At 31.4% G+C, this 12037-nt stretch overlaps 1 protein-coding gene across 1 annotated transcript; it reads left to right on the top strand.

Moving 5' to 3' along the window:
* Positions 1 to 4130: 4130 nt before the first annotated feature.
* Positions 4131 to 5597, top strand: NPY2R (Neuropeptide Y receptor type 2; the record flags this gene model as incomplete). Its single annotated transcript, XM_012936532.1, has 1 exon — positions 4131 to 5597. The coding sequence occupies one exon, from the start codon at positions 4131 to 4133 to the stop codon at positions 5595 to 5597; it is 1467 nt and encodes a 488-aa protein (XP_012791986.1).
* Positions 5598 to 12037: the final 6440 nt, after the last annotated feature.

Raw genomic sequence — 12037 nt, 5'->3', positions numbered from 1 at the left:
TAATACTAGAAGAACATTTATGAAACAACAAAGTACATTAACTAATAGCCAGTTATTCTAAATTAACTAAATCAACTAATCATGTCTGTAAATTAAGTGGCAAATCAAAAGAGAGTAATTATAAATTAAGCAGTTGAGTATAATAATTACAGAAGAAGATTAGATTCTAACATTGTAATTGAACCTACCTCAAAAAAAGAGTCATAGGTTAGATCCTGTGGTTACAAGATACGTACAAGATCGTGGATGTTCACTGCTGAGAAGTTTCATAGTAGGACGAAACGGCCGTTCAGTGCTTTCAGGTTTCCAATAGTAGTCTAGTTTAGACAAACTGTAAAAATACAAAAAAACTGCACAAATCATCATACCTAAAATATTTTTATCTTTAAATTTAATTTAACTTACTGATACTTTATTTACACATAAGCGAATACATGATATATATATATATATATATATATATATATATATATATATATATATATTCTTCCAGTACATTTCGTATTGAGCCTTTTTACACAATCATTGAACAACAGGATTCTTCGAATTATGGTATGCAAAACCGAATAAGGAATTATATTCAGTTGAGAGTCAGCCAAAGGTCATATAACGCATTCTAAGGGATAGGTTTTGAAGTAATTTATACTTAGCATTCTGTTTTGTTTCTATACATACCTTTTGAATACAACAGTTATTATCATTACATACTACTAAGTCATTTATCAATCAATTACTATTACTGATTTTCTTTATCAGTGGTTTATATACCTCGGTGAATATATGACTTAATAGTCAGCTTCAAATAATAGAATATTATTGGAATTGTTTTACATTCCTAACAAGAAGTGAATATTTTACTTCTGTACATGAACTGAATGAGTTTCCACTGTTGTCTAAATAAAGACAATTAGTCAAATAAGTTTTTTCATGTAAAACCAGTGTTTATTAATGCATTTATTTCAGCGAGAATAAAGCTAGCGAATTGAAATACTAAAGTTACATTTACATGACTATTTGACACCATCTACAGCTTTCGAATACCACTCAACCATGTCAGTAATGAAACAGTAACAAACCGATAACCAGTGATGAGCTAACCATGTTTACAATCAATTGAGTTTGAAAATGTAGACCATAGAACTTAAGCTAGGGAGCTGGATTGCATCGTGCTCTTATGGACATAAATAAGAAAAGCTCACTCGTTTGTGAGCTAAGAAGCTTAAATTGCTGATGAACCCCAAACAAAGATAAAATAATTCATTTGGTATTGTTTTACTTGAATCATCTCATTGATGTTTAGGACTGAAATTGATCAGTCTGTTATTGGCATATGTGCATACTGTGAGTATTGCCTCGATATTGCCTTAATTTACAAGCATTATAAGCAAAGATGGATAGTGGCTAGCAGTGGAATCCAGGACGTGTGTTTCGTCCTATTTGGAACTCGTCAGCTGGATGGGGCTTCATCTCAGAGGTGATGTTCACTCTGGGACTCGAACCTAGCATCGTTCGCTTCAAACGCCATCGCGTTATCCACTTGGCTACTGAGTTGAGGCAATACGCACAGGATGCACATATGCCAATAACAGACTAATCAATTTCAGTCCTAAACATCAATGGTAAGATTCAAGTAAAACAACACCAAGTGAATTAAACTTCACCCCATTGCACAAAAAAAGTGGCTATCAGGACTCAGTAGTCGAGTGGAAAACGCGGTGGCTTTTTGAAGAGAACGGTACTGAGTTCAAGTCGCAGAGTAAACATCAACTCCGAGATGCAGGTCCATCCAGCTGACGCGTCCCAAGTAGGACGAAACGCGCGTCGTGGATTCCACTGCTAACCACTATACATCTTTGCTTATAAAGATAAGATAATTCTTCGGTAACTCCCAATTTTCATCTTTTATAACTGGAGTTTGTACAGACAGATCACATGTTGTTGCAAGGCAGCACAAATCACATACTGTACAGAGGAAAAGTGTGAAATGCAATAATAGACAAATTTATTATGGGTGAGCGAATTATTGTCCAAGGGAACAGTATATATGCCCTTGTTTGGACCAGTTCAATAACTTATAATATATACGGATCAGCTTCCTACATTGTTAATAGGCTTTTAGCGTGAACGACGCAAATCATTCTTAGCCTTCTTACTCTTTCATAGCTAACTGGACAGGCATTAGAAGAGGTCTATTATAACTGATCTGAAGAGAAGGTAAACATAACAATAGTTCTTAAGCATATATCAAATATTAGTGAAAATAATTACAAGTTATATGAGATCCTTAAGTAAAAACCTAATTAAAATATTGTAATTAAAGGTGACTATCATGTTAACAACAGGCTAGTCTCACATTAAATTTATCAAGTAAGAAATAAGATAAGCGGGGAAAATGAATGAGCCGTGATTATGCGAATATATTACATGGGCTTATTAAAATAACATAACAATTTCTTCCTGACTTATGGTTCGATACTTTTCTGTAAACTATTCTCAATCTATGTCTGAATAAAAAGGTCTCGATGAAGTGACTAGCGTTTTGTCTGTTTAATAATATATACGTCACATATTCATGTTTTAAACGAACCTGGATTTTTGACAAACATCCTTCAAGTTAAATGAATTATATCGTGGAATTTACAAATCAGTAACTCAAAACTGCCTATGGCTAAATTTACCCATGTTATCTAACCATTATTTCTGAATAAGATCTATTTGAAGACAATTGTATTTGTAAATGAACTTTGTGACAATAAATTCACAGAGTTCCATTTATTTTCGACCAATCTTTTCTTAATTAAAAATATCTCATGTACAAGTTATAGTTGACGGTTTGATTTGGTCTTTCAAAAAGAAACTAGCAAAATGTCATCCAGTAAATGAATCTTGACTTCGAGGACACCATTTTTTAAATTGGAGAAGTATTTATCATGACATGACCTACGTGCTTTAGTATTTTCACTTTAAGACCTAGTTTCTCTTCCAACTTTTGTATATCCGGGTTGATCTTCATGTTTGTTATCCAAGATCGTATACTGTTTTAAATTACTTATCATTTACAACTGATTTACTTTAGTCGAAAGTCAGTCGCTTTGATGAGTACACAAATACGTTATATTGAACTACTTTGTCTATGGAATTTTGTAATTTGAAGATAGTTTTTGTCAATAACTAGTATAAGATGATTCATCATTGAGTATTGAATACCTTGGAACTTCACAGAATTGTACATGTATGGTTGCAATATTAGACAAAATCTAAAGACTTTAAGGTTTACAATAAATACAATACCATTATTCCAATAATTTTAAATAATAAGGTTCATAAAATTAGGAAAAAACAAATGTAATCAGTTTAAATCTGTCTATAAACCATTAGTGATTTCATCTAAAAGTAGAATCATGAATTCTAACACTACTAACATTTTTCTTTAGACAACTATACTTCCTTTCTGTTTCATTCAATTACTTATGTAATTGATTTCCCAAGTGTTTATTGTGACGAATTTAGTTATTGTTCTTGTTAGTAGTATTAGCTTTATCCAATATTATGTTTTTGGTACAATATAGAATTTTCAACACAAAGTATTTCAACAAGTTTCTTATTTCTTGATCGATCTTGACGATAAATATTAAATGATTGCCAGTTAGAAGTTAGCAGTTCAGTCAATCAACATCGAAATAATGTATATTTTTTTCGCTGTATATTGCCAGTCATCACAATATCTTTGATTGGACCTTTCACAACTTGTACAACAAAATGTTGTACACTTTTTAAAAACGCATCTGTGTATAGGTTATGCAATTAATATCCATAATGATGTATTAAAACAAACAAACTTAGATATTGTTTTGAAATATCTAGATGAAAGAAACATGTGACCTAAATATTCAAGAAGGTTGCCAGTTGTGTTTTTTTCTTCTTTAGATTAGAAATAATTGATGTTTCAATTAAAAAGATAAAATAACCCACTCATTTGTACTTTGTTTTTTTTCTTTTTCTTTTATCTTTTTTTATATTTTAGATGAAAGTTAATAGAAGTTATTCAATTCATATGACATTCATGATCAAGATTTATTTTTTATATTTCAATGAATTACTTAATATATAATTTGTAATTAAATTTCTATATGGATGAGCAAACATATCAAAAAATTAATTTCTATTCAAATATACAACAAACAAATTTTACATTTGATGTAGCTAAAGAGATTTTACCTGTTAAATTATTAATTATTATATTATATTCATTTATTACATTAATAGGTGTAACTGGTAATCTATTAGTTGTATGGATTGTATTACGTGTTAAATTATTACAAACAATTACTAATATATTTATAGCAAATTTAGCTATTTCTGATATTTTAATGAGTCTTGTAGCTACACCATTTACACCATTATCATTATATATGAATGATTGGACATTACCTGAAGCTGTATGTAAATTATTACCAACTACTATGGGTGTTTCTGTTTATGTATCTACATTAACATCAATGGCTATTGCTTTAGATAGATTTTTTGTTATTGTACATCCATTTTTACCAAGAATGAAAGTATGGTTATGCTTTATTATTATATTTACTGTATGGATTATAGCTGTACTTATTTCAATGCCATTAGCTGTTTATCAACAAAAGCATAAAGATCCTATTAATAATGTATCAAGTTGTCGAGAAAATTGGCCTAAAGAATCATCACGTGAAGTGTTTACAATTGTTAGTTTTGTTTTACAATTTGTTATACCTTGTAGTATTATTTCAGTGTGTTATTTTCGTATAAGTTTATTATTACGCGCTAGATTACATACACAAATCGGTAGTGGAACTAAAACACATATAAAAGAGGAACGTGATATAAAACGTAAACGTCGAACAAATACAATGTTAATAGCTATGGTTGTAATATTTGTTATATGTTGGATACCATTAAATATTTTATGGATGGTTATGGATGTACATAGTGAAGAACAAATAAATGATGTACAAAATTCTAAAAATTTCACTTTAATATTTTTTATATGCCATTTATTAGCTATGAGTAGTGCTGTATATAATCCATTTCTATATGCATGGATGAATAGTAATTTTCGTAAAGAATTTCATCGTATTTTACCATGTTTCTTTTTAAAATCAAAATTTTATACAAATCAAATTACTACACAAACTATTGGCGGTGAATATACAGCTATACGTATAAATTATCTTAATTCAACAAATCAACTACCATCGACTATTCATAAAACTAATGAAGAATTCAAAGAGACTAGTCAAATTTTATCCAATAAATTAAATTTAAATCATAAACCACAACAAACTAATAAAATTAATCTTGATAATGAACTCAATAGCAGTAATAATAATGATAATACTTTTATTAGTCATATTGATGAGACAAATAAACAATATGATGATAAACAATTGATGCATAGAACAGAAGTGACAATTTGTCATAATCCATCAAATGATAATTTAAACAAAATCAATATAAATTTAAATGATCAAATAGAAATGAAAAATATAGATGATAATGATAGTAATGATGATCAATTATTTGAAAATACGAATTGTTCACGAACATTGAACCTTGAATGAATTTCTTCTTTTTTTTAAAAAATTTGGCTCGAAATATTTACAGATTTTAATCATGATAAGTAATTAAAACAAAAAAAAACTATTTTTTTCTGTTGAAATTTCTATATTATACAATATAAATGACATCTTTATGTTGTTCTTGACATGTCAGAAATTATATATATAGTTTTCTTGTGTTTTTAGTGAATCTTGATTGAGTGACAGACGGAGTATTTCATACTATTGAATTACTGAAATAAAAATAATTTTCTAAAACCTGCTTTTTTTCCATAGATCATTAAATAAGGTTTATGGTAATGTTGATGGAGTTTTGTTCTCTGAGATGTATGGTTTGATCGTGGAGCTTTCATTGTCCTTCTGAACGACATCATTAGCACAAACTACAGGTAGAAGGTTAGTCCAATGGTGAAGTGGTTATCATATTCGCCACACACACACACATAAAGCTCCCGGTTCGAAACCGAGTTGGACCAGGTTAACCTGCGGTTTGTTGTAATATTTGACCATTTGTTGGTTCATAAATGAAATTATAGGAGTTATTCGACAAAGAATAGAGAACATTATTCAATGGCTCAAAATATAATATGGATAAGAGATTTTGGCTTCATTGCATACATTTCTTGAGAAGTATTTCAAAGGTTAGTCTTGTAAATAAATTAGTTTTTAAATGTAACAATCTTGGTAACTTTTATGAATTCTATTAAATGAAACGTTGGAAATCTCAATGACTAATGGGTTAGACATTTTGCAATGCCCAAAAGATTACTTGGTATATCTTCAACAGTAAGTAACAAGTGGCCGTAATCCAGAACTTATACGTGCTTTCACAAATGTGATATTTCATTTTTATGTAGATCATCGTTAATGTATCCTAAATGTTTTAAAACATTTTTTTCTAACTTCTTAACAAATACTTGTACGGTGATCTACAAGAGGCAGGCAGTAGGAAAAAAATTTGTATTTCAATGTTAACTTACGAGAAAGTTTCCTGTAACCACTTTTTCTTATTCACTGAAATAGCTAGTGATTTCAGGTGCTATTCCATTCATTATGATCTGATTTGATTAACTGAGAATTAGGTCGTTTTCCTGTGGTTTGTAGTGTCGCAATGACTTAAAAATAAATTTCTGAAACTTTGTTACCTTTTGAAACAGTTTTCTACAAGAATAAATAACTTGTACACCTAAATACATATTGGAATAAAGTCTTATTAAATAGGCACAAACAAAACCAATCGTTTATATTAAAGTTGAATTGAATTTTATATTCGGAAATACTTGTTTAAGTATTATTAACTATTAAGAGCAATAATCAGACCAATATGACACAGATAATCTTATCAAACTGCCAATGCATAAATTCCTTAATACAGTTTAGCTACTGTGACAAGCTTGTCTCATATGCGAACAAGAAAGAACGCAATATGAATTTTCAATTTTTGATCCAGTTTTCATTTGTAGCAGTTATCTATTTAAAGTAATTCATTGCTGGAAACTTAAATCTTGTTAAAATATCTATTTTGAAAACAAACGCTTCACCAAAATATATTCAAAATGATAATGGTCATGTTAGTCTCATTTCGTGTACACTTGACTATGTAGTTGAACTCATGAGTAGTGTACAATACGTTTGTTTGTTTATTAGCTGACTATATACATAATTCTATTCTGATTGTAAACTGTACCTTAGTGATTTGGTCTTGTTATGTTATCTGGTCCATGGGAAATATACTGTTTCATAAATCTCTGTATCTGACTCTTGGTTTTGAACTATCCGATTACCGGTCAACTGACAGTATTCGGGTCTTTAATTATTACGAAGTAGTTTTAAACAATGGAAGATTGGAGTCAAGCCTAGGTAAGACAAACCTTAAATAAAATATTGAAATACGCTTTGGAGTATGCTTCTATCAATCCAAAAAACCTTCTATGTCTTACCGAAAAGCAATTGTTTTCTACTTATATAGCTTCATTTTAGTTTCAACAAAGTATTAGTCTTAAGATTAAATATATAATAAACTTACCACACAGTCAGTCAAATTCATAATATTTTTCATATTTGTTAGCGAAATCTTAATATCGACTCACCCAAAAGTAAACATTTCATCATCAATTTATTAAAAAAATAAAATTGGTGGGAAACGAGTTACATAGTAACCAAACGCATGTCGCCTAAGTGGTTTGACATGGCATTAGGGAATGAAGTCCTTGATGTCTGTATTTGTGATGCCTGACATTTAATATTTTTCTTGATGCATATTAGTTCATTTCATCACGGGGTTAAAGTTATCTTAAGACCGATAAATCCATAATCAAAGTAAATTTACATATGCGACAGAGATATAATTCTGTTTTGTTCAAGTATATGTAGGTTCTCTTAATACTTGCCATCCGTAATCGCTATTTTGTATAGCTCTCAGAGACTCACTATGATCATCAAAATCAATGTTATAGAAACTAAATAAAACTGATTACTAGTTGAGAAACAAAATGATTGGTTCACACTCAGCATAGAGTACTGATGGACTTCGATGGAAAATGTTTGCCAGATACATGGGATTGCAATTAACTGGGTATAAAATCCCCTTTTGTTTACATACTCCACGTGTCAGCTACAGGAAATTAAGTAAGTTCAAAGGATCGAGTGCATTTTAACAACTAGTATGGTTTGAAAAGAATAATGAAGACCTAATATTTAGTACATTTATTCACAAAGCTATACAGAATAATGTTGACGACAACTTCAGTAAAAACACGTCATACTCCTACATTTTTATGAAGTGCTCAGAAATAGGAACAACTTTTCACATTTAAAATGTCATTTGAAAGCGCAAGTGAAGACATAAACACTCTGTTATTAGATAAACTAGTTCAAGAAACTCTACGTCAAAATAAATGTATGTTGATCAACACGCTTAGAATGTGGATGTAAGTCGACATATATGGATCGGGACTTTCGAAACATATTTTCCATGTTAGGTTTCAACGACAAACACTGTTCCTTCTTCAGACAGACATTGTTTCGTCAGCATTTTTTACTGGTAAAGCTCTTAAGACGGAATATATTTTTGAAAAAAATGTGGATATAACTATCATCACTTCATAACTAGATGGTCTATAGTCAGTGAATTCAGATGCCGTATGTTACAAGTCGATGTGTTGTTTTGAAAAAGAAGTCTTGGATTTAACCACTCAAATAATGTTAGACACCATTTCGAACGGGTGGCACAGATATATTCTTCTGTAAATGCACGACTGTTAATAGTTTTAATATGAGTAGATTATAACAAGACATTTACTGCATCTAGCCGAAATCCTGAGATGTACTTGTAAGATTTTCGTATCAACACGGTTAATACTTAACTAAAATCAGATCCTCAAATATTTTCTACAGTTGTACGAGTGCTATTGTAGTGTCAGTTATTATGTTAAGCCTATATACCTTATTCTAGCTTTCGGAAATCCCATTCTATTCATTCTACTTGGGTCATATTTTGACCTTATCAATTATTCGCTTATCAGTCTTGACTGTTTTTATATGAGCGTATATGTGTGTACACTTCTTATCCCATGTCTCATCACATGTCTGTAGCTTATTTTTGTCTGCCTATAAATGTTAATTAACGCCTGACTAAAAATGAGTTGGCCTACCAGCCATCTCCACTCTGCGTTGCTTCTCTTCCTTCTATTCTATTCATCTCATATACAAAATATATGTATTCAAAATCCCATTCTCGTTATTTGACTTATTTAATTCCGTTATTGACTAACGTGATTAAAGTCGACGATGATATACGAGAATCGGCGATAGCAAACATCCATACGATCTAAATAGGAGTCAGATCCACGGGCCACTAAACTATTATCATTTAGTTCTCAGATGTGGACGAAAACTCCATTAAATAACAAATATCCCTTATTTTCTCTCTAAACTTTCCTATAGAACAAAATCATTAAACCTCTTAACTGATAAATCTGTATTTGAAAAAGTAAATCTAAAATCTCTACACTCTATGCTTTTTATCCACAGATATCATTATCCCTGTCTTATTCGGCATACAATTCCCGCTTTGTCTCTTTATGTAGTCCTCAAACTGTGAGACTATCTAATGTAAACGGTGTGATACTCGCCTACACTGAAAAGTCAGTATATTGTTACTATCACTCTGACTTATCATGGATAAAAATTATGAATGTAAAAATTAAATCTAACTAATATTCTGCATGATATACACCAAAATACTGATTGCAATAGCAGCGATTTATATCTTCCAAAAAATTCTATTCACAAAGTTAACAACAAATATAACCAATTAACGTCAACCACGAACATATACTCTCTGAATGATGATAAGATCTTAAAAAATCTCGATATTAGAGTTTGTAACGAGATTGCACACAATCTCCTGGATCCCAAACCCGCCAATAACCTAAGGGATGGTTGCTTTATAGCATATGATATGCTGGAGATCGACTGATGGGTCACGTATCTCAGAAAAAAATCATACGAATCAACTTCCACTTGCTATGTTTTAGAGATATGTAGCAGTTTATTGATCCGGATGAAGATAATAGCCTTTTGATCCCATCTAAAAATATTAAAGTCACTGGAAACCTAACACCTTTCCATCATCGTGTAGGAAAAAGTGAAGCAACAAGAACCAGTTAAAGACAACTACTGATACTGTAAACAGAATTACAAACATACGGTGAGCATGATTCAAGTAAATAAACGTTATAGCACTCTATAGAGTTAGATGGGCCAAGAAAGCATATGTCTAGGGATAAAATATGTACTTGAACGGATATAAGCAAATGCACATTTACATTTACAATTCAGGCTGTTCAAAGACAAGGTCCAGATGCTGGATATGAGGTTTTCTTTCCAGACTTGCGATCGAGCAACCATCTACATACGCGTATACGAAGTCGAGACTTCGAAAGACATCGTCAATGAATCTTTGGAAAGTTTGTGCAGCAGTTCATAAACCAAATGGAATGCGCGAAAATCCGTAAACTCCTATGGGTAGTGATGAAAGCGGTTCTAGAGACGTCATCTACAGCTATGGGAATTTAATTATATGCTTTAACCAGGTCCATTTTCGAAAAACCAGTTTTACTTTTCAAGGTAGCTGTCAGGCAACGGGTAACGATCAAGAATGATTTTCTCACTCAATCGCCGATAGTCGCCAGTTGGACGCCAGCCGTTGCTGTCCTTTTTAAAGACTATGTCCAAAAAAGATGTGCATGAGCTTTTTGATGACCGAATTATTTCTTAATTCTATCATCCATAGACCGGTTTATTTGTAAAAATTACGACAAGGCTTAAATTTCTTATCTTCAAATAAAAACAACACAACGTTTTGAGCCATTTATTGAGTGTTTAGGGTTAAAGAGTGAACTCACCACGTCAGTAGCTCTCTCGAAGTTCAAAATATCTTCGATAAGGATTTACCTGTACTCATATTCCTAAGGCTATGTACATTAGAAAAGCGTCCTCAGACATTGTATTTAAGTTGGTCGGTTACAAAGTATCACAGTCGGTTTGAAAATGGTCAATAATTGGTTTGAAAATAATATTCCATAAACGTCTTCTTTAAGGTCAAATAGACAAAAATCACGAAGCGCAAATCTTCGTTAAATAGTTTCCTCCAAATTTTAAGTAACACAACTATTCAATGATAATAACGAACAACAGCGTTACTTATGTGTGATATGCTCATATCACCCATTGTTTCAACTACAGTAAACTTATCTATTGGTCTGTGGGACTTAGAAAAAGTGAATCAACCAAAATGGATAAAACGACATCCAAAACTTCATTTCCGGTACGAAAGCACAAGAGTCGAAAGTTACAATGCAGCAACTTTATTCTGGCAGGAAAATTAAAGGCTGATAATGATTGACATTTATACAAAACATCATAAATGTCGCTAGAAATGAAGCTAGAAATGTTACGATTTGAATAGATCCTACAATGTTTTCTTATTCTGCTGTAATAAATTTATAATTGATGACAAAGCGCCAGTGTCCAAGTCAGGGTGTATACGTTAACCAACAATAACTTGTTGCAACTAAGTGGAGCTTGATAGTTCCAATACGTTACTTTGACAAGGATCGACTGGAAATCACGAATGATCGGGCGAAAAACATTTCGGCCGTCACAGTTTTCGAAGTAAGAGCGATGTTTTTGAATCCTTCGATGAGAGTATACGATTGTATTACTGAAGCTAACGACCTAATTCTGACATTCCTAAAGTCTTTGTAAGGTTGGTGTTGGGAATAAACTTAAGCAAATGGTTCTTATGATGTCTATAATCTATTATAGTGTTGTAGATTATAATGAGGTAGCCTCTAAGAAACATAAATTCCAAGGAACATATAATAGCTTTTTCAGAAATCTCTAGTGCGATTAGAATCGATAACCGGGGAATGACCCTC

The sequence above is a fragment of the Schistosoma haematobium genome, chromosome 1 (genome assembly GCF_000699445.3).
Source record: "Schistosoma haematobium chromosome 1, whole genome shotgun sequence".
Taxonomy (NCBI): Eukaryota; Metazoa; Platyhelminthes; class Trematoda; order Strigeidida; family Schistosomatidae; genus Schistosoma; species Schistosoma haematobium.
The sequence above is the reverse complement of the archived record's forward strand: the minus strand, read 5'-3'. Positions and strand labels throughout refer to the sequence as shown.